General features: G+C 34.2%; 1 protein-coding gene across 1 annotated transcript in view; it reads left to right on the top strand.

The window, feature by feature from the left end:
- Positions 1-24,552, top strand: part of LOC145662952 (uncharacterized) — a 26,458-nt gene extending 1,906 nt beyond the window's left edge. The window contains exons 2-4 of the mRNA XM_081729011.1: positions 12,928-13,763; positions 18,500-20,068; positions 23,016-24,552. Coding sequence (XP_081585137.1) covers positions 12,988-13,763; positions 18,500-20,068; positions 23,016-23,997 — 3,327 coding nt within the window. The 5' untranslated portion in view covers positions 12,928-12,987 and the 3' untranslated portion in view covers positions 23,998-24,552. The remainder of the gene's footprint in view (positions 1-12,927; positions 13,764-18,499; positions 20,069-23,015) is intronic.
- The last annotated feature ends 571 nt before the right edge of the window (positions 24,553-25,123 follow it).

Raw genomic sequence — 25,123 nt, 5'->3', positions numbered from 1 at the left:
GTCGAAAATATCTTCAGCTTTAGACCACAACCATGATACGTTTTCTCTAACTCAATTCAACCAATTCAATTACGCGCTCCCCGCATGCCACAAACAGCAGCACACACACACATGCACACAGAACATGTGACATCACACTAACAAACTACCATATGACTACACAGACACCTAGTGGGAAAAATATGAACTAAGACGTCACACCAAAGGCACGAACAATTCCAAAAAGTGACTCACGCACAAACAGTTCGAGGAAGTGACTGAACCTATAAGAACCGATTAAAGTCACAGTTGGAGTCAAAGTAAAGACTTGCCAAATGAATTATTAATGTCTTAAAACTTTTCTTTGGGAACCCTGTTCCGTGCAGTTTTACTATACGGATCCATAGTATAAGTAGTAATAGGAGTAGGAGTAGAGGTAGGAATAGCAATAGGAGTAGGAACAGGTTAGAAGCCCCGCAGGGGTTCGTTGGGTTCTGTTCTCGACATAAAATGTTCAAATTAAAGTCTTCCCCAAAATTTTCCGTACATTTTTCAATCTGTGGATCCGTATAGTAAAACTGCACCCCTTGTTCAGTCAATACATGATAACGATTAGATTGTTAATACATGATAAATGTACACTCATGTCCAAAATGATTGTCGCATATCTATAATTGTCTTCTTGTAAGAATATAATTTGATAATGATGTTGCAGGGCACTTTTAATACTGATACTATGTGTATAATCGGGAAATGTATATTTGTGGTAAATTTCATAGAGAAAGAATTATAAATACGAAAATTAGAATGAGTAAAAATCTTGCTAAATGGAGAAGAGTTTTATTTTCGTTTTATTGTTCTTATTTACTGCTCTTTTGACATGAAATTTGCCACATACATGTCTTTGCCGATTATACACATACCAACATTATAAGAAATAACGGGCGAATTCGTTATCAAATTATATTCCTAGAACAACATATTTATAGATATGCGACAATAATTTTGGACATGAGTGTACTTCATTTTGTATAAAATTGATTCTTAAAGTACTGTAAGACGGGGTTACTTTGCACAAGATTTTAAAGAAAATCGCATGTAACTTACAAACGTAATGATTTAGAACACTGTTATCGTATAGGCCTAATAGCTAGATATATAAGGAAAACATTAGTAAAAGTTCATTAGTAAACATTCAGTATGACCGTAGTTATTGAAATATAAACTTTGGTGCAAAGTAACCGCATAGGTGGGGATACTTTGCACAACATAAAAGAAAAAAAAAAGTATGTTCAACATGCGAACATAACGTTTCTACGCAATATTTTCCCTTCGGTCTTTATACATTTCACTTTCTACACAAAACTGCATGCAGTCTACAAATATTGATATTAAAATGATGGTACCGGTATCAGTACTTAGTTCGAATTATCGATATTTGTGAAGAAACTTACGTATTTTCTGGTACCGGTACAGGAACCACATTCTAATAGTGTAGCATATGTCCCACAAAAATGCCAACTCAGGAACAGAAAAAAAAAATCATCGTGTGTAACAGCCCGTTTATCGGTTGTTTACATTTCGTTGAAGTTGGTTCCCGTATGGTACTGCTGTGCCCAGTAATATGATATTATTATGTTATAAGTGTTATGTGTAGGTTTATATTCGTTTTAATGTTAATTCGTTCTTATTGTTAGTAAAAGAAATGGCACAGAAGAATAAATGTACTCAATCTTGATATGAGATACGCACGTAAACACACACCCAGAAATTTAACCCGAAAATTTGAACATTTATTCAAAACTCAGTTATTATAGATTGATTTCAAATTATACCAATAGCTTCATTACTATTATACATGTTATTCTTAAAATTGAGTTAAATATATTACACATATCATATATTTCAAAGTTAAGAAATCTAAAACTTATATAACCGTGAAAAGGAGAGTGCTATAAGTGGCTACACCAGTCAGAATTGATTTAATCTTCTTCTTCTTGTATGAGAGAAAGGTGTAGTACAAAAATTGGCTTAGTTCAGTCTAGACATTAAGTTTAAATAACTGCACCAAAAATGGTGGTTGTTATACGTGAACTGATTTGCCTTGGTTATTCCTTATGTCCAGGAATATCATTCCAACCGTAACCAGTGGAAGATTTACGGAATTTGGGGCTTTCAGGCTGATGCCCACCCAAATTGCATGATTTATTTTTTTTAAAAATCTAATGTTAGTCATTTCTATGCGTATAAGCTTCAAGTCCCCCAAAAAGTCTAGTAATTTCTGAAAGAAACGAAGCTTTTTGTGAGTGAAGCCCCTCTCAGACTACTTTTCTGGATCCACCCCTATTCATAAACAATAAATTCAGTCCGGCATCTACCTAAATTTAGAATGCAGGAGGTTCCAGTAGTAATAATTTCCTATCTAAGCGGTATTTTGGACTGGTGCAAAGTAACCCAGAGTAGAGTCTGAAAACGCCTTCTCCCACTTTTACTTTTTTTATGACTTCAACACGTTTCACATTTCAATTTCAGCTATTGCATCAAAGTCCAATTATACACAGTAGTATTCTACGAAACTGACTGACGGAAATTCTTGTACGTGATAACTTTCAAATTTTGGTGGCCTTTACAGTGACTTTTTTCCACACTTCTACAACAACGAACCCTCCCGTGATTAGAACTAATGTTAACCGCCAACATTATAGCCAAAATATAGTTAGATGTTCTATCGTACGGTGTCAGTTGAAACTTTCTCTTTACTGTTCATGGCTTTTGCCGTCAGAGGATTGTGAAACTCTTTTCATATTTTGTGCAAAGTAACTCCGCCTTACGGTACGTATATTAATTTGTCGTGCAGTCCCATTTTAGGTAAACATATTTACATTCATGATATATCCACTTCTTTCATCAGGAATTTTACTATTTTAATAAGTGTTTCTTAAGGGAGAAGTTACTATTACTAGATGTAGATTCACTTTAGGAGGGCTTACCAGCTATCCGACTCCATTTTTACCAACTACGTTGTATAAATGAAGAGCGTGAGTGCCAGCATGTACATTTTAAAAAAGGGCATCATATAATGAGTATAAATATATAGTTTCTTTATGTAAATCACCCTCCCCTCGTGTCTAGTGTTTAGTGCGTGTTTCATTGGTGCACGGGGTCTTACAGATGGGAGAACCTAAAAAATAATTTCACAACCATTCACTTTTATTAATCTTTCATCTTCTTTGGTCGAAAAACTATAATCGTTGGACGTTAAACAAACAAACAAACAAACAAACAAAAAAAAAAAATGCAAATTGCCGAATGTTTCTAAAACATTTTGTTAGCGAATGTGGTGTAATCCTATTTTAGGGGACGATAGATGTGTAAAATTTACAGAAGAATATCTAATGTTACTTAAAAAGAGAAATGTATAAGTAAACAAAATATATTGTAGTCGTATTTGTGACGTCCGAAATAATGTTCGAAAACGTAATCCGAAGTGTGTGCTTTTCACCACGTAATAGTCTATAGAGGAGCCATGTTCAACTGAATTCCTACGTGAATGCAGTGTATCTTGAGTCATGATCCGCAACGATACAAGTATCCAAAAACCGTTGACAGTTATGGCATAAGAGCCCAGTGGGTTTCTACTATCTTCGTTTACGCGCATACTCACCATCGTTGACGCGCCTCCTCCTTACGGACACGCTCGCTCTCGGATTTACCAGCTTCGCTTTGTCTTACACGAATTACAAACGCTTCTTGTTTTTAGTGCTCACCTAGTACTTTTTTTTCGGTTTTATTGTATATGTCCGCACGTTGAATTTATCCCATAACGGTAAAGCGATCCTAAAGAGATCGCAACTCCTCATAAGAAATAATGTATAAAATAATAGGAATCGATTTCATGATGAAAGTAGTCCTCTAAATTAGGATAGCATCGCTACTTTCTATATTCGTTGGGCGTGCTTGCACGAGGTGTTTTGTTCCATAGTTCATTGAGAAGTGTTGTAGCCGAAAAGTTAGACACAGACCACAGACGAGATTCACAGAGAGTTAGGGCGCCGATGGTTCACGTGTCACTTGCCGGTACTGCAAAGTACATATCCACGAAAGTGCCAGTTCGAATATATGTACTGTGAATAGTGCTACTCGTATAGAGGATTACATAATGGCACTCACATTACTTTTTGTTCCTTACAGCTTCCTAGTTACAAGCATGTCGCGTGATTAACACATTCTGGAGATTACCGTAGTCATGCGGTAGATAACGGTCCGCAGAGATTTCCGTTTGTACTTACAGAATTTCCTGTTGATTGGACATTTAAGCAATCCGGTAGGTAAAAACGAATGGAAACCTCCGTAGCCTGGGATCAATATTTGCTGATGGGTACTGTAGCATACATAGATGTTAATATGTTCCCGAGATATATCAGACTTCCGTTGCAAAGTAATATATTTTAGCTATTTATTATTATTATTATTATTATTATTATTATTATTATTATTATTATTATTATTATATAATGAAGTATGCTTAAACGTGAGAATTTGTTTCGTAATCTGCTGGGTGTATGGTAATGTGAGCAAGCAAAAGAAGACGAGTAGTAGGTTAGGATGTCGAACGGGTATTACATGAAGTCACTGTGGAGTTTCAGGAAATACACCTAAGAAGGTAGGTGAGTATACTCTGAACAAATACCTCTCTTCCGGAGAATCTACTGTAATGAGGCGTGCATTATTTATTTAATTTGTACCATACTACTTTATTCAGAGTGGCGTTCTTAAATTAGGTGTCTATATATTTAATTTTCTAACCCTATTTTCTAAAAGAACTAGACGAGCCACTAAGTCAAGAAAGCAGAGGCAGAGTAGATAAGGAAACTTCACTAGGATGCATATATCAGTTAATCAGAAAAAGAAGAATGGGTCATTCCATATGAAATCACCAAATTTGAAACTAAAATGTGGCTCATATGTTTTAAATTTTCTTAAAATTTTGTACATGTATTGTGATATTCTAACATAGCACACCTGTCAAATTTTACAGCTCTACCTCAAAGCGGGCTGCTGTAGGAACCGTTCTAAATTTGGGGGTTTTCTGCAAAACACCTAAGTCCGCCTTCGACTTAAAGTACTGAAACCGCTAGATCTCTGGAGATATTGAAGCTATTTCAAAATGGTTTTCACTAAAATATTTTTAGAATTGGTAACATTTAAAAATTGTACTAATAAACTTCTCAAGTTGGGTTAAGCATATGCATTTCGCTATCAAAGAGAAAAAAGAAGAAAATATAATGTCAAAAATCGGCAACTATTTCTGAAAAAGGCCCACTTAACACTAACCTCAAATTTTCAAAATAAGTACCTCTGGTGTTCCTCTTTAACATATAAAAAAATTAGGAGGGTGTTTTTAGTATGCTCAAGAAAAACAAATTATGACAATGTAAGTTGAGGGCGAACTTAGACACATTTTGCACAAAGCTCCCAAGTTTCCAATTTTCCGTGTTAAAAATGTTTATAATTGTCAAAAGTGAGGTAATTAAATAAATAAATTGCGCCAGAAATCTGAAACTTCAAGTACCATTGCTGAAAAGACTCAGATTCTGTCATTAGTTCTAAAATCATGGACGACTATGAAGACTGTTGAAACATTTCAAACAACCGAGTATCACGTTCGTAAAGCTCAGAAGATCAGTAAGGAGCGTGGTATTTTAGTCAAACCTGGTTCTAAAAAAGGACATAATATTCCTGCAAACACCTTTAATTTAGTCACAGTGATAAAGTGTCCTGAAATGCTGGATTCAGTGTTAGTAAGCATATAAATTTCATCATCAAAGAGAAAATAGAAGAAAAAATAGTCAATTTTTTAAAATTATTTCTGAAAAAGGTCCACCTAACATCAACCTCAAATTTTCAAAATAAGTAGCTCTGGTATTCTTGTTTATCATATTGAAAAATTACAATGGTGTTTTTTGATATGTAGAAGGAAAAAAAATTCAAGTCTCATATTATTTAATTTTCTAGTAATACTATTTGCATGGCTAAGTATGTTCCTTTACAATAGTTGATGGCTCTTATGAAGAAATAATTTAAAAAAAAGAAAGTAGAAACCCTTCCTTAAATGTAATTTATAAAGTTGATTTAAAACAATATGTGCCAATATAGTGCTGTTTGATTTAACAAAAGAAATACTGAACAGTAATGAACTATAGTTATATAATAGACAAATACAGTAGAGCGTCGAAAATCAGAACTAATTGGGACCACAGGTAGTTCAGGTTTGAAATTTTTCGGATTTTCGAAAATGACCAGGAAAATGCCATTTAGGCTTAAATATACTGTACGGTATGTTCTTTTATCGATATAGTGGTTATACAGTACATATAGTAATTACAATACCGTACGTAAGACTATGTATATTTAATGTTTCTGAAGAACCTGCTCGTACACTAAATTACACTGTTCTTGTAACTCGCACTTAAAACTTAACTTGTATAGGCCTAAGGGAAAATAAAAGTATGTATGACAAATAATTACATATGAACGAGCTTTTGTAAAAACATTGACTTCACACAAAGAAAACTCAATTAGTGTATTGTCACTAGCTTCCAGGGACCGCGTTCGGATTATCGACGTCCTACTGTAACATTTATATGTTCGGTTGATTGTAAGCAATTTGAAACATTGAGCCTAAGGTCTATTATCACCGATTTCAGAGGTCTTCTCAGTAACTTGAATTCCTTCTTCAGAAATGTTGTAATTTCTGCCAGTACCAGTTGAGATACTGGGTACTCCAGTATTAATGATGCAGTTTTCGTATGAAATCCAGCATGTGTCAGATGTTTTTGGCCAGAAAAACATTTTCTTGGGTCTATAGGGATGAAGGAAATTGACATAGTCACGATGTTCTTGTGAATTCTCGACTATTTTTCCAATCCACCATTTCTCTTCAGAAATGCACACAATAAAATGCTTCATGAAAAGATTAGTGTCTCCCGATTCTGCTCAAGTATTTAGAGTGAATGAGATACACGACTTTGAAGAAGATACACGACTGACTTCAAGTTTCAACAGGCTGATGTGTTCATAATGATATAATTTTGGTCCCGTGCTACTCTTGAACTTCATAACTTCAATAATACAGGAGCAGTTTTCAGCAAAATCAACTATAATTAAGCATGATTTGTCATCCAAAGTCTCTACTGTGTGTATTTCAAGTAGTCGCTCTGGGATTTGGCTATGAAGTGATGATGCGCTAATTTGTCATTTTTTTCCTACAAAAATGTCAATGTAGTCTTCTGTTTCTTTAATAATTATCTCCATTTGGGTTCCTTCAGTTTGAACCCATTGTTTCTACTTATATCTTCTGAGTGAGTCAGTTCTTTTAATGCACTAACGAGATACTCAATTGTTTGAAATGATTCAATTGTTTTCTTAGTCGTCCATGATTTTGGAACTAATGAAAGAATGCGAGTCCCTTCAGCAATAGTACATGAAGTTTCAAATTTCTGGCACAATTCATTCATTCAATTACCTCACTCTTGACAATTATAAACATTTTTAACACGGAAAATTGGAAACAGTCATTGGAAATTTGGGAGTTTTGTGCAAAAAATGCTAAAGTCCGCCCTCAACTTACATTGTCATAATTTGTTTTTCTTGAACATACTAAAAAAAAAAAAACCACCCTCCTAATTTTTTTATATGTTAAAGAGGAACACCAGAGGTACTTATTTTGAAAATTTGAGGTTGGTGTTAGATGGGCCTTTTTCAGAAATAGTTGCCACATTTTGACATTATTTTCTTCTTCTTTTTTTTTTCTTTGATGGCAAAATCATTTGCTTAACCCCACTTGAAAAGTTTATTAGTAAAATGTTTTAAATGCTACAAATTCTAAGAACATCTTAGTAAAAACCATTTTCAAATAGCTTCAATATTTGCAGAGATCTAGCGGTTTCAGTACTTTAAGTCGAAGGCGGACTTATGTGCTTTTTGCACAAAACCCCCAAATTTCGAATGGTTCCTACAGCAGCCCACTTTGAGGTAGAGCTGTAAAATTTGACAGGTGTGCTATGTTTGTATACCACAACATTTGTACAAAATTTGAAGAAATTCTAAAACACATGAGCCACCTTGATTTGTTGATTTCATATGGAATGGCTCGAATACTCACCTAACAGGGTTCATATTGACCTTGAAAACCAGGGATATGCTTTAAAATAAATCGAAAAGTAAGAAAACCTGCTGTATTACACAAGAGTCAAGAATTTTGTTTTTAGTTACACACAGAGGATACAAAGAACACCCCAAAGAGAAAAAGACAGACTCGAACAGAAGAATATAAGAAAAGTTGAAGAAAGAAAATTATCTTTAGAAATAAAGAAGCTTGAGGAGAGCCGAAAGTTGTGAAAACTTCAAGAAAAAAATTGAAACTTCATTATTTAAAGCTTAAACTTCATATCAAATGAAATGGTATTAACGAGATAGGGGTTATTAGTACTAGCAAAAGTTTCCGTTCTTCGTACGGGGTAAAAATACGAGAATATTTGAAAGATTACTAGAAATATGTACCAATACATTTCTATGCGGTACTTGTTTACGCAAGCTCGAATTACCTAATCTCTCATGCAGTTGCTTCTAAAAAAATAAAATAAAAAATAAATGAAAAATTGAAATACTACAGAATCTTTGTTGTAGATAATCAAAGAGATAGACCAAAGTATAATACAGTGAAACCTGTCAACTTGACCACCTCTCTAAGTTGGCCACCTGCTTATCTTGGCCTAGTTCGTCTTGAACGTGCATTTTCCCATAAGACATTCGTTACTTACTAGTCTATAAGTTGACCACCTGTCTATCTTGGAAGTTGGCCACACTGAAGCAATGTTTATCCTATGATGATAATGATAAATTTACCTACGTATCTTGGCCATGCAAAATATGTTTTGTTATTTTTCTTAACTCTTTCTTATTGCCATATGAGAGGATGCACATATACTAAACATACTATAGTAATATTTTCTAGTACTGTATACTTTTATGATTACTCTATATACATTATTTATAAGTAGCTGTCGTGGCATGATTATTAAAATTTTACAATCAAGTAATAGTAGGTATCCTATTCTAAAAATACACAAATCACACTTATTTTCTGTAAGTTGGCCACCTGTCTAAGTTGGCCACTTTTCGATGGAACCGATGGTGGCCAACACAGACAGGTTTCACTGTATATGTGTGTTGTCTTGTTTATACTGATATATTCTGATTAGCTTTCTATATTGTAGAAGTAATGTTAATGGAGAAAGCTAATTGGTTAATCTATCTTTGTGATGTAAAAGATACCTGTAAATTATATGTTTGTGCAATACTACCATTTCAGTTAATATGAAGAACCGGTACGAAATCCCCTTTGAATTACTAGTATTTACTTTAAAACTCATATCAAGTGAAATGGTATTAACGAAATAGGATTTGATTATGAGTGTATTAGCAAAAGTTTCCGTTCTTCGCACAGGAAGAAAAAGATTACGAAAAATACTTTGAAGATTTCCAGAAATATGTATCAACATATTGTGGTATTTATATACTTGTTTACGTAAGCTCGAATTACGTAACCTCTCATACAATTGCTTCTAAATAATTTTCACAACGTCAAAGACATTTCCTCCTCCAACCCCCCCCCCCCCCCATTATAATAATAAAAGAAGACTACACTTACTCAATTCACGTAAAGAGTTCAATAAGATAATTCAAATATCAACAGTCGATTACCGAGTATCCCGAGGCAGTAGAATCACAATCATTCAGTTTCAGTGTGCGATGACTTCGGAGTATTGGAAATCATGTTATGGTAAATTGGAGTCATGTGTGAAAGTTCCTGCCTTCCTTTGAAACCTTTCTAAGAGAAAAGTTAAATAACCTTACTTCTCAAACACTATCGGACGTCGGTTTTTGGGAAAAGTTCTATGCAAAATTTATAGGAATTAGTTTGTTCTCTTACATGTGATAAAAGATTATAGTGCATTTCCTGATCACTATATGTCACTTTTTAGTTGGGTGTAAAAACCACACACACACACACACACATACATACATACATACATACATATATATATACAAAAAAAACCTTTGAATTAGCAATGCATACATTTTGCATATATTTAAATCACCGACAACGTTTAAGAGGTGATTTCTGACACCAGGATAAGACGAAAAGTATAGACCAATCTGGGGGCACAAATGCTTCCATTCGGAGTTATAGGCTGCCGAAAACATGAAAAAAAAAAAAAAAAAAAAAAAAAAAATGAACTTTAAAGGTCCATTACTCCAAAACTATAGGATCTACCGTAGGCGGGTCAAGAATTCGCGTAAGAAATAGTATGTGCCCTATCCAAATATCCATGTTTCAGAATCCTGCAGTACTTCTGCAACAGTTTTTATAGTTGTAGTTGGTGAGTACTGCAAATTATATGCCCTTAGCCAAACTCCCTGTATAGCACTTGTTGCGTGAGTACTTGTTGTTTTGGACCTTTGGATCTTTAAAGTTCATTTTTTTATGTTTTCGGCATCCTTTAACTCCGAAAGGAAGCATTTGTGCACCCAGGTTGGTCTATACTTTTTGTCTTATCTTGGTGTCAGGAATCACCTCCCAAACGTTGTCGGTGTTGTTTTGAAACACACTATATATATATATATATATATATATATATATATATTATTGTATCTAAAACAAACCAATAGATAATCAATAGTATATGTTCGATCTGCTATTATTTCTGATTTAAGGCCTAAAACATGGGTATTAAAGTTGTCTACCAAAATATTCACTTCCAGATGATTTGCTAATATTGTCAATGAATTTTGTAGTTAATATTTATAAAATTTCACATATTCAAAAACATAAAATAACATTGTGCATTATTGTTTTATTCCCTCAGTCTTGGGTATTTTCTCCTTAAGTGCAGCGCATTCATCGGCAATCAGTAATTTTAAATTTTTCATTATTCGTAATTTCTTTTAGTGTGCAGCTCTCTGTTACTTTGAACAAAATTCGAAATAAATTTATCACTTAAATATTAAAAGCTACTTAAAAACAGGTAGTAAACTTCAGCTACTGCGATTTTCAGACATAATCCCTCCCCATTGGTTTAGTGATTAGGCCGTGCGCCTGTGTTGCGCGCGTTTCGAGAAGTCGATTCCCGTTGGAAGAGCACAAAAAAATTAATTTCACATACTTTCATTAACCATCTGTTTTATTTAGCCTAAAAGGCATAAACGTGAAACATTAAAATTTCATTTGAATTTTCAGACACACACACGTAGATATTTGGGTTTTGGTACATCAAAGATAGCTCTTTTATTTAAGCAAGCTCACTGGTTGTTAGGTAACATATGAACATTTTACATTGATTAAATTAAACTTTTGGTGTTCCATCCGTGTTTTATTTATCTTCTCTGATGTTTCAAAGGCAGTTCACTGCTTTATCTCAAAGTTGCTCTAATTTACGGAATTGTTATATAATCATTGTGGTATGATGTTAATTGTTACATTATTATAACTTTGTATTTCAACTAGCCTTCAGCTAGCTGGCTCCGCCTCCAGATCCCCGTGTTTACTCAGCCTACGACTTGATACCTCTTATTACACAATTCTACTGAATTTCAAATTTCCTTTCCTATTTCACCTATTTAAAATATAAGATTAAAATATTTCATGGCAATTTCTTCATTCCCCTTTAGACCCATTAAAAACTAAAAATATTCACTTTTGGCAATTTTCCTGTGGGTTAGTCCCAATCATGCCAAATTTCAATTTTCCACGTCAACCGGAAGTACCCGTTTATTTTATGTCAGTTTATGTTTTATATATAGTTAGGGTATGTAACGATCAAATATTGTTACAGTTTAGAGTTTAATTGTTACAGTAACAATTTTCATAATTATTAAGTTTCAAGATTATTTTTTTCAATCTTTGTTAAGCTACTCGAGGAGGATAACTAAGTGAGATTACGAAATAGAAAGCATAAGAATATGAAACAAAGCTCTTCGTTGGTCGTTGTCTATTCTCCGCGCTGCTAGAAAGACTTCCATTCAATTATTTGAAGTAGCAAGCGTAAAAAGCTCGAAACGCCCTCCAAGTGTGAACTACATGATATAATTCGATTTCTCAATGCGGAAGGGCATATTCATCGTCTAATGGGTAAAGCTTACGGCGGGAACTTGATAAGTGATAGCTGTGTACACTAGTGTTGCATACCAACATAACAATCTTGTTCTAAAGATCTTTATAAACGCTTTGGTTCTGAATAAAGATCTCAGTTACCCCAAATAAATCAACATTGTTTCGATTTAATTCCAAATATGGGTTTGAGTACAAGGCTTTTCAAAGAGAGGTGAGTGGCCTTTTTGTAGACCTTACTGAATGTGGGAATCACGTTTGCGAAACGCGTAGTTTATGATTTCTGAACTGTCTGATCTTGGAATTTTAGGGAACTTGGCAGTCGTCTGGAGAAATCAAATTACATCACGTAGTTAATACTCGGTAGGAGTTTCGATTGCACTTGACATGTTTTCACGTTTGCTACTTCACAAGGATTCAATGGCAGAATCTGCCTATCGGTGTTGGATGGGCAACGTCCAGTTCTCCTCATGGCGCAATGAATTTAAAAAAAATAACCCTCGTATATGTCTTTTTATAACAACTTTCGAACTAATTGACTAACTGCAATACTGTCTCAGGTAGTGTACAAAAAATTAAGTTCTCTCTGTGTCAGAGAAAACCGAATTAAAATTAATCGACTTATTCTAAAGTTGTTGACACGCACACACACACACACACACACACACACATGCACACAAAAGTAGAGTATGTGTACTCATTTTTGCTGGTAGCATTACCTGACCAGTCTTCTTAAATTCGGATTGTAATTCTTTCTTCTTTTCGTCTATTTTTAGCTTTGAAAGTGGCTTATTCTTTAAGCTCTCATTGTACTGACTAATAATGGATTCGTCACAATGGAGATAGTGCCTGTATTGGGAGATTTATCATCTTCGGCATTGTCTAGTTCAGAAACTTCCTCAAAAAATGCCATATCATCCAATGGAGGTATGATTATGAATGCCGAAGATGAATATGATTCAGTTGATGTGGATGTAGAAGTCGATGTATCTGTGGAAGGCTTAACAAAAGAAGAGAATGTATCAAATAACACTGATCATAAAATATTTATCGAATCACGCATTGACGCTCAAAGTACAAAGTTTTCTGACGAAGTAGAGCGAATGTGTGATGCTGTGAATGACAATGGGAACAATGTTGAAGAGCTCGCTAAATTTCTGCACTCTTTACCTCCAAACGAACTGTTGCAATGCGATACAGTATTCAGAGCAAAAGCGATTGTTGCTTATCACTACGGAGAATATGAAGAACTTTACTCGATTTTAGAAAGCCATTGTTTTGACTCTGTCTACCACCAAGAATTACAGAAACTTTGGTATGCAGCACATTATAAACAAGCGGAAGCATTGAAGAAGCAGCCCCTGGGAGCTGTGGAGAAGTATCGAGTACGCAAGAGGTTTCCACTTCCTAAAACCATTTGGGATGGAGAAGAAGTTGTGTATTGCTTAAAACAGAAAGCAAGAGAGATGTTGAAGCAGGCATACCGAGCGAATATGTACCCAACGCCAGAGGAGAAGCAATTACTGGCAGAACAAACTGGACTAAGTTTGACTCAGATCTCAAATTGGTTTAAAAACACAAGGCAGAGAGACAAAGTTCCGCAACACAGATGGTGAGTATTAAGAAACGTATGTTCGATATTTGGTTAGAAGATTGTCACTGTATATTTATAGATAACCTCATAGATAGCTTCCGAGTATAGTGTAAGTAGTAGAGTTTCCAGTTATTGAAAGCTGCGCATAGATGATGGGATAATCTAGAAAAATCTGGGCGCTTAGCTGGCGGAGACTCGAACCTTAACGTCTCACATGCTATACCAATTAAATTACCGGGAACACGACCAATGTTACGCTTTGGCGCTCTACTCCTGAAATCCTTAGTGGCAATCCATCCATCGGGCGTTACCTAGTGCTGATGCCAAATATTTCTGTATTATTTATCGTTTATTCATGTCTGCGGTTAGTAGTTGTTATGAAATCTGAATAAAGGTATATAACCCATATCGAAGCTTCCTCAGTTGAAATATACATGATTTTTTACTGTTTGCTAGTCAAGCATTAATAAATTCCAGTTTAAAGTATAAACGCGAAACGTGAAATATGAATATATATATAATCACAGACGTTTCGAAGTATGTAATATGATAAAGACAGCTTTAAGAAATCAAAGTCTTATTGCGAGTCACTGGCAGCCTTCTTTTTCGAAGAACGGAAGTTCAGGTTAAAATATGGTATAAGCCCGATGGCAGAACTTTCTTTGTCTTTCTGCGATGAGCTCTTGTAAGTCAAAGGTTTTCTGCAAGAATTCTTCAAAAATTTTCTGCAGATAAACACTTGTGATTCTTAAAAATACGCTTTACACGACATATTTAAACTATATTTATGCGAGTTATCCGTCCATTTAAGACATGTACACATAGCAGGCATGTTTTTAAACTTTTCTGTTGGCTTTTTTTCCCTCCTGTGGCATTTTTTCTGCACAGGCGTGGCAAATTTTCTGCGATCATATCATGCTATGGGGGGGGGGGGTATAAGTAGCGCAAAAAAATAAGATTGTTCTCTTTATTAACTCTCAATAGTACGTTCAAATAAGTAGAACGCATTTGAATAGAATGAAAGAGCTAAAAGAATATAGATCCTCTGTGTTGTTTTGTACTTTATCCTTCCTTTTAAACTACAAATAGCTGAATATCTAAATATCTAGCCTTCAAGGAAGATTCCTGGCTGCAAAATGCTGGATGAGCTCAATAAAATACGACAAGGAATGTTGAAGTAAGATGGTTTATTATATTATTTATCTACTTATTTATTTTTGTGTATAATACGCCACGAGATACACAAAAGAAGGTATATTTTGAAATGTAATTTATTTTTTTTATAACATGCTCCAGGATTTTCCCTTCAAACAAGATAAAACCACAGTTGAAAAAAAAAAAAAAAAAAAGACTCGGTGCACTCTGCTATTGGTCACAGAAAAACAAAATGTTCTGTTTTGATCAATTATATTCTTCTGCAGAAAGTAAAATGCTTCAATAAAAGCAGATATTGGCACAAGCTCATCAGTTTTCCATGTAAAGAATAATATCCAGAAATAAATCAACAAAACAACCTTTTTACCCAATCGGAAGGGGTACGTTTTGTATGTATAGATACAAAGAACAAGTATATATATATATATATATATAAACACGCTCTTGGGAATGGTTCTGTAATACTTACGAAACAATTAACTGAGTGTTCAGAGTTCATGCTTGTGTAGCACAGTAAAATGCAGTTCTATTATTTATTTGACTCTTAAATAATGTAATGTTATTACTCTTTGTCTAATATAAGGTCATCATCAGAACTTTTTTTTTTTAAATTAAAAATTGTATAAATTTATTATTTTGCCATTTGCTGATTCATCTTTACCAGGTTGTTGGGATGTAAATGGTCATTTTCGTTTCCAAGAATATTTGTCTGGGTGCGTGAGAGTGAAGTGTTTGGCTACCTTTGGTTCCATCGAAAACTTGCCAACTTAAATAGGGACTAATTTACCGAAAATTATATATGTAACAAGCACATTTTGAAGCAAAACAATGAAATAACTGTGGTTTTGTTTTCAAATTAATTAATTAATTATAAAAATACAAAACAGTAGAAACAATTATTTTATTAACAAAAATAATGTAATGGTTATTTGTAGCATCTGTCTTACTTCATCATATTATAGCTACAGCTTGTTCGAAGAACTCTCTCTTGATTATGATGCATTATTTCTTTTATCTATTCCGATGAAGTCAGCTGATGGCATATTAGTCAGTTGTTTCGTTGCTCAGATGTAAAAGTGATTTGAATGGCAATAAGTCAAAGGGGAAGGTCTTAAGTAATTTAAGTCTTATAAGATGGCTAGGTTTTCATTAGATAAAATTTCAAAGAATCAGTTGAAACAACGTTCAGGCCAAACATCAATGACTGACAACATAAAAGCAATTATGTATCCGTCTTTATTTTTGTGCAAGTTGACAAGGTCCTCGTGCTCTCTTGGTTATTGACCCCTTGAGGAACACTGCGATACTTTTGGAATATAATGTATTTTGTGTTTATTAGGAAATGAAAAGGAAGTGGTAATCACGCAATGTAATCGGAAGACTTTTCAGAAAATAATATATACATATTTTACAATATGTTATTTCATATTGCCAAGACACAAAGGAAAACTTAACATCAGAAGCATAGAATAAATTTACAGGGAGCACTGAATTACCAAAATAAAAGTGGTGGCCGTCTCATAGAGTAGTTGTTAGAAAAGGGAAGAAGGTAGGAGAAAGAAAGCAAAGGGAGAGAAAAGAGAGAATATTGTTATGTATGGATACGGAAAAATACTCAATTTGTAAGTGAATATTTGATAACACGGATAAAACGTTAAATGTGTGAAAATACTGTCTTCTCATAAAACAAGAAGAGTAACGCAAGAAAGAAGATAAAGAGCCAGTACTGGACAAGCTCTTTCCGTATGCCTCAAAAGAAAAGTATCAACAAGTAGGAATGTATTACTTCAGGTCAGACGTGAAACACGTACAAATTAACATAAATTAATACATGTTAAATACACAAAATAATCTATATATTTATCCGGGACATTACTTTAAAACTGCATCTTACAATTAGCATGTCCTATGAACCTAAAGCTACGCTCCTGGCATGAGAACTGCATATTGTAACCTTCAGTTAGTATTATTCTCTGTTCCAGTGCTTCAGTACCTTTTGAATCCGGAAGGTTGAATGTAGATATCGTGCATTGTAGCCATTTATTTCCAAACAATCTGTGTTACCGAAACAAATATTCCTCACAAGTACACAAATATAGACGCTGGACAATGGTTTGATATCCACGCAGAATATTGATTTAAAAATTAATACATAATAAACGTTTTCTACCGTAATAAGATGTAGTATCAGAATCGGAGGAGTTTAAATCTTATGAAGCAGTGAATTGTTGAATGGCTCAGATATATATATATATATATATATATATATATATATATATATATATATATATATATATATATATATATATATACACACATTGTAGGCTGATCGGGTTTAGAAAATCTAAAAACGTGACGCTCGGCAAACTGGCATTATTTGATAGTCTACAGTCAATGTTATGCCGTTGTTCATGCCAGTGAGGAAGAAGTGTCTAAATTTTCAAAATTGTTAGTTTTTATTTATTTATTTATTTAAGCATATTTCTGTTTTATTCTTTATATTAACATTTAACAAAAACTAGAATTATAGGTATCAATTTCGATTTTGTCTTTTTTTTTTTTTTTTTTTAAGTCCATACAAGAAATTACTAGTATACTGTGTAACTACGAGCCAAAAACAGGATACCTTTTTTTTTCAAGAAACGGGACATTTTGGTCTCGTTTGCATTTTTCTCGGGACTGGACGATTTTTTGTGAAAAGGAACAATCCAGTGAAAAATGGGGATGATCTGGTCACCGTTGTTGTGCCGTAGTATTTAAGTATGTATTAATATTTAAAGAGCTTGTGCTGTCTTTATCATTTACTCGATAAACGGTGAACTCTGAACTAAAAAGAAAAAAAAAAGTAACTGCACGTTACACCATTACGATAACATTGTTAGAATTGATTGTTGTTGTTGTTGATTTTAGTTTAGCGTCCCTTTCAGCAGCGAGGCTATATGAGACGTGGACCTACTGATTAACGTGGAATCCGAACCACATGAGCTCCCGCTGGGAATCGAACCCGGGTCTCCCATTGTTAGAATTGAATAAATAGGTATGAAAGTTCTTAAGATCAGTGTTCATCTTCATGGAGTAACTGACAAAGAAAGCAAAATCGGCTCCTGAAACCTGAATCACATAGTTCAATACTGACGCGTAGTACAATTAATCGTAAATTTAGCGTATAGTATCTGATTTGAAGGATAAATATTTTGTTAAATTAAGTGTTAAGTCTTGACACCTTTGTGTCAATTTAAAGTTAATTTAATTATGGAAGTACTTGTGAGTGTTGAGCACTAATTATGAGTAAAACCAGTATCAGCTACAATCGTGGCTTTTTAGTTATCTTTCTAATAATACCAAACTAAATGTTAGCTTTTCACAGGATTTTACCAAAGCTTTACTACTAAAAGAGTGCAAATTTTAAGCAAGCGTGAGGTATATGTTTGATCAACGTCGATTCCTGTTAGGAAAGGAATACTTGGTAACAACTGAAATGCGTTCATAATTACTGTCTTTATTCACTGTTGCAAAATAACAACAAAAGTAACTTGTAAAGAATTATGGTTTTACTTCTTTTTCGAAATAATAATAAGTATTTTTTTCTTTAATTACAGGTTAAGTGATTCAGACACTTCGTGCCAATTAGCATTAAATGAAAACTATATTTCTAACAACTCTAATCCAATTTCCCGATTAAATTCGCAAAAGTCTCTTAACGAGTTTACCGTAACAAATAAGAATAATAAGATTAGTGAAATCGATACGAATAATCAAAAGGATTCTATAGTATGTGAAGTTGCACCTACTATAACGAAGAAAACTGACTGTGTCCTTTTAAATATTCAAAAGGACCTTGGAATGCGTGAAGTGGTTGTTGATTGCGCGAAAAAGGTCGGAGTTCCTAAAGTAGAAGCCAGTTACGAGAAGACTGTTTTCAACCAAATTTTGTCTCCTTTGACACCAAAATCGACTTTTCTAGAATCTTGTCAGTTTAAAGGACAGCATGAAAAAATTGACTTTCGAAATTTATCGAAGCCGAGCATTAAATTTGCAAATATAGATATTGAAATCACTACCAATTCCGATAACTTGACTGAAAATAGGAAGCCATTTAGGCCAACAGAACCGGATGAAATCACCATTACCAAAGTGATGTCGGAATCAGATGATAGTGAAGAAGATTATGATGAAGATGAGGAGGAAAGTAGTTCTGAAAACGATCCTACAGATAACATATCAGACATGGTAATAGATTTAAGTATTGTGAAATCAGAGGATAAAACAATGAATTTTTCAAAAGCAGACGAGTTTCAAGTAATTAAAGAAGAGAAAGAAGCAAATGATGATGATTATGAAGAGAAAAGGAATGAGGAAGAAAATAGTTCTAAGAACGGCGCTGAAAACAAAATATCAGAGATGGTGATAGATTTAAGTGTTGTGAAATCAGAAAATGGAACAAACATAAATTCTTCAAAATTAGACAAATTTCTAGCAGTTAAAGAAGAGAAAGAAAGCATCATTAATAGCGTACAACTGTACACTCAAAATAATTGCAATAAATCCTTGAATGATACTGGTAGAAATGATGCTTTTCAATTGAGAAATTTACTAACGAAAGGTAATGATTTGAATAGGATTTTAGGTAAATTCCCGTCCTACATAGAACAAGTAACTCAAGTGTGTAATATTTTGTATGAAACAGGAAATATTGAAAACTTGGCTAGATATCTTTTATGTCTTCCGAGGAATGAAGTAGTGAACTGTGATGCTGTACTTCATGCACAGGCTGTGGTTGCGTTTCATTATCATCGTTACAAAGAGCTTTACACTATATTAGAGAACCACGCTTTTACTTCTCAATACCACAAAAATTTACAGAGAATGTGGTACTTGGCACACTACAACGAGGCGGAAGCAATAAAAGGACAGCCTCTGGGAGCTGTTGAGAAGTATAGACTCCGGAAGAAGCATCCACTGCCGAAGACGATCTGGGATGGGGAAGAGATTGTTTATTTCTTAAAACAAAAGTCAAGAAATATATTAAAAGAAGCTTACAGGAAAAACAGCTATCCATCGCCAGAAGAAAAGCGAATCCTGGCAACGAGAACAGGTCTCACATTCACTCAAGTTTCGAATTGGTTTAAGAACAAGCGCCAGAGAGATAGATCACCATATTATAAGAGGTATGTATTGCTATATTATTATTACAATTGTTCTGCTAATTCGTGGTTTCATACTGATTTCAGTTTTAAAAGGCAAAGGCTATTTTGAAATTCTCAACGTAGTGTCTACTAGAAGATTAGTATTAATTCCGTTCTGTAACCTAGTTTAATATTATATGTTTCCTTTTTTTATTTTATATAAAAGTATTAAATGTGGGCGAGACTTTTTTCGTAATTTGTTAGCAATAAAAAATTAAGTTTTTCAGTTTTGCATCCTACAATTATGCCCTATACACTAAATGAGACGGATGATTCATAAACGTCATTATGAAATAGTTGGTAGAATGCAAATGTGCAAGAGTCCCGAGTAAACCCACGGACACGATGTTGCAGGGTTTGCCCAAGTGGGGTTGGACCCACATGAAAACACCCACCTGAGCTTTTGAACTTTTTGTTAGTATATTATTAGTACAACTAAGGTGATCACATCGAAAGTGATTTTTATCAGATTTTGGACTTTCCTTGGGCGAATTAGATGCTTTCACGTTAATGTATACAACAATATTCAACGTAAGACCTTTTACAAAATTCTGAATGTACTGAATGAATAAAAGAAGCTTACCTTAGCTTGAGATAATTGTAGAACAAATTAATGTATGAATTACACTTGCAGCCTATTTGAAGTAAAATATGCAATTTTATATTTAAAAAAGAAAAAATACTTTCCGTGAATAGTGTGTTCGCCGATTCGGCGATGCCGAGGGACGTTATCGTTGACGGGTTTAATTAAGGCCATAGGTGCCGGTAGTACCAGTAAATATGTAAATACATTAGTATTATTTCTTACTTTTGATGGTAACACAAGTATTCGTCAGTAAAATTTGGTTTTCCAACAACAACAGTTTAGTTCAGTCATTTGTTGCTACTCTTCAAATAAGCATTCCGTAGAATCAATACCAGCAATAGCGTAAAATTTCTTGTCAAATTTAAGAAGCTTAGTGCTCCGAGTTCCGAACACTACGTAACGCTTATTATTTCAAGTACAGAATTCAAACTCGTACTAATGCAGGGTTCCTACCCGTCGGGGAAGTCAGGGAAAACTCAGGAAAAATGGCACAGGTCAGAGAAGATCAGGGGAAAAGATCTGAAATCAGGGAAATTTTATAAAATATATTTTTTGTAACTTTGTACACCAATTTCAGCTTAGTCACCCATTATATGGGACGTTGCTCAGATTTTTATCGGAGGTAAATGAGTTGAGTTGAGTTGATTTTGAGTTTAACGTCCCTTTCAGCAGCGAGGCTATATAAGACGTGGACCTACTGATTAACGTAGAATCCAAACCACATGAGCTCCCGCCGGGAATCGAACCCGGGTCTCCCACGCCAAAGGCGCGTATGCTAACCGCTTAGCCACGGAGGAGCTCCGGAGGTAAATGAAGTGTACGTATGAGCAATTGATTACTATTTGTCTCTATAGAGCAAAATAACCTTTGGCTAGCTGGGGGCCCTTTTTTCTTTCTTCCTTTCTTGATGGGAGGGGATGAAAGAGGCTACAGTGGACAAGAACAAAGAAGAGAGAGGAGTTGAAGTTTAGAATAAAGAAAAATCTTTCTTTCCTTTTTTGCCCAGGCCGCCTCCTCCATTCCTCTTTCTCCTTAGTAAACAGGAAGTAACATAAGCATCATTACGTACGAAATGTGGCCAAATCTTTCATTAACATCAATGGAGTTGCAGACTTCATAATAAAGCACAAAATTTTTATTTGGTCGTTCCTCATTCGTGTACAACAATAAATATCCATAATCGTTCTTTTTATTTTAAATATTTTTCTACGTATGAACTAGAAAGGCATGTGACTTGTGAATATATTAGAGAGCCTCCCCTGGGTTAAACATAGAGCTTCTGGGAAGGAAGTTTGCTTAACATGACTGTACAATCATTGTATTTCTTGATAAATCGTAAAAGAACTTCGTAATATCGGAGATCTCAAATGCAACATATTGCATGCAAGCAGAATCAATTTTTAGTATCACTATAATGATGGGGGGTCTAAATACTGGTCAGATCCTGTGCCTATATCACTTCAACAAGAATGTTTCAGGATCCATTGATGGACCTGAAACGAAAGATGGCCGGTCTGACTAATGAACCTTTAACCGGATACCAAATAGTAAAGCTGAACTGTCCGATTGAATACCGGATGGTTGGTAACATTATTTGTAACACTGGGAAAGAGTCATGAAGACAAGCAACGTGTGGTAAAGAACTTCTTGTAGTTGACAGAAGACATAGATCATAGGATAGAGGAAATCTATCCTATTAGTGCCTGCGTATGAGGGAAAAAAATCAACTTTGGGTGAGCAATCAATGAATTTCAGAAAATTCCCTGAAACGGTGGACCGTAAACTGCAACATCCTCCACACCTTAAAGTTAGGAGATTTTAAATGGAATGACCCATATCGAATCAGACACACAAGAATATTTGATATGATAAGTAATTATTTAAAATTTTTGAAATGAACTTTATAAAAACAAACTTATGCTGGATCGAGACGTAGCAATGCTGTTGGCCATAAGAGTTGTTCCGAAATCTCTGTTCGTACAACTAGTGTTTTGCGTTATCTTTCGCCCAGTTGTATTGAAAATTAAATAGATTTTGTATGCAAATAGTTTGCAAGATCACATTTTTTTTTTTTCTGAAATCCGGATATATTTCAGCATAACTTTCATTTAAAAAATAGTTTTCCTCAAAGGTTATGAATCTTTCCTGGTTATTGAGATTAAAATCAGTAAAGTTTAAGTGATAAAAATGTCTAATTAAAAAAAGAAGTTTACGCTCGCTTCAACAATGCAGAGTACACATCACTAGTAAATGTAAATTGTGGGTCTTTAGAAGAAATACATTTAATTTTAGATCGTTTTAAAAAAAGATTGCATATAATGAAAAGTCTCATTTTTCTTTTAGGCTATCAGAATTTAGTAGAAAGGATGAGCCCTTGAATTTCAGTATGAAGGAAGAAAAACATACTGATAGTGAGATCAGTGCTGATAATTCAATAGGTGTACTTGACACTGAACCCAAATACAGTTATGATGATATGATGAATAATCCAGAACACCTTCGAGTAGAAAGAACGGAGAATAAGGATTGGCTTTTCTATTCAGCTGGTATACATAAGATCAAAATCCCAGGAATAAATCGTAACGATGTTAACCTGAAAGATTTCCCTGTTCCTTGCATTAATTGTAACTCGAAAGTGAATATTAGTGACATAGTTGATCAAGGAAAATGCAAGTCTTGCGTTCAGATAAAACAAGAGAAATCCTCGAAACGAAAAATATCAGGAACTAGTTCTACGTCATGCGATGTATGTGGTAGTAAGTTAACAAACTTAACTGATAGTTCAAATTTCAACCCTAGCAAAGGAAAATTAACATGTGAATTATGCAGCTTTGAAGCAAGTTTTTCAGAAGCTTTGTTAACTCCGACAGGCAAACAAAATTCTGATACATCATTTGATCCAGACCATACCAAAGAATTTGAGGGAAGTCCTCAGAAGATCGAACGAAATGAGGAAGATAATGAGGATTTGCTATGTAAGGTAAGAAAATGTATGTCAAACAATTCAGAGAAACATAAACGTAAAGATGTGTGTTGTGCCAATCCAAGGGAGATTCTCAATAATAATGAAGGTGAAATGCACTGTAGTGGTTCTTTAACGCAAGACTATGCAATCAAAATGTATTTAGAAAAAGTCAAAGCTTTAACGAAAAAGAAAACTTTTCATTACAAAACATGGCAGCTATTACAGGAGAGAAGTAAAGTGTCAAAAAGAAGATACGATTGTGAAATATGCGGGAAAAAATTTTCTTACTTTCAGATTTTGCTATCTCACAGAAAGTTTCATGTAAAAGGAAACAGTCAGTCGGTGAGTATCTCACCTTGAACTTAAGAAAAATGTTACAATTATGTAGGTATAGAAAACTAGTGTACTTTTGTTTCTAGTATTGGAAATCCTTAAGTTGCCTATATCTATACCGTCTCCCTCATCAGAAACTAGTCATATTAAATTAATAAAATCTGCTACTGAGGTGATAAAATAAAGATGCTGTAGCAGTATGTATTATTCAGGCCCAGAAGTTTTACACGTATACCAAACAGCGCAGTATGTTGTTGATTAATATTACCAAAATTTTTCCAAAGAATTTGAGTATATAAAAGCATATTAATGTTCTATATTCAGCTAAAATTTCGGGTACATCATTTTGTTCCTTGCTTTAATGGTTTAGTAGAAAGGAAAATATATATTTGCATTGGATTGACTACTCATAGATATTTTGGGTACATCTTAGAATGAATGGAAAGGTCACAAGATTATAATAGTGGAATTTTAATCTTAAGTATATTGTACTTAGCATCCACTGTAAATAACAATTACTCAGGTTGAAGAAAACTAGAAGATTAGCAAACTGTAGTTACAGAAATATTGCAAATTACTAGGGATGGCCAATTCCGGAATTTTTACTTTCCGGAATCCGGAAAGTAAAATCGGAAAATTCCGGATTTCGGAAAAATTCCGGAATTCGGAAAAATTCCGGAATTCGGAAAAAATCCGGATTTCGGAAAAATTCCGGAATTCGGAAAAAATCCGTATTTCGGAAAAATTCCGGAATTCGGAAAAATTCCGGAATTCGGAGAAATTCCGGAATTCGGAAAAATTCCGGAATTCAGAAAAAATCCGGAATTCGGAAAAATTCCGGAATTCGGAAAAAATCCGGATTTCGGAAAAATTCCGGAATTCAGAAAAAATCCGGAATTCGGAAAAATTCCGGAATTCGGAAAAATCCGGATTTCGGAAAAATTCCGGAATTCGGAAAAAATCCGTATTTCGGAAAAATTCCGGAATTCGGAAAAAATCCGGAATTCGGAAAAATTCCGGATTTCGGAAAAAATCCGGATTTCGGAAAAATTCCGGAATTCGGAAAAATTATTTTTTCTTTTTGTAATCCTAAGAATTTTGTTCAAATGCAAACGAACAAATTTCCTTTTTGTAATCCTAAGAATGTATGATG

This window comes from Thermobia domestica, chromosome 10 (assembly GCF_964235325.1).
Source record: "Thermobia domestica chromosome 10, izTheDome1.hap1.1, whole genome shotgun sequence".
Lineage (NCBI taxonomy): Eukaryota > Metazoa > Arthropoda > Insecta > Zygentoma > Lepismatidae > Thermobia > Thermobia domestica.
This window is presented reverse-complemented; position numbering and strand designations above follow the sequence as displayed.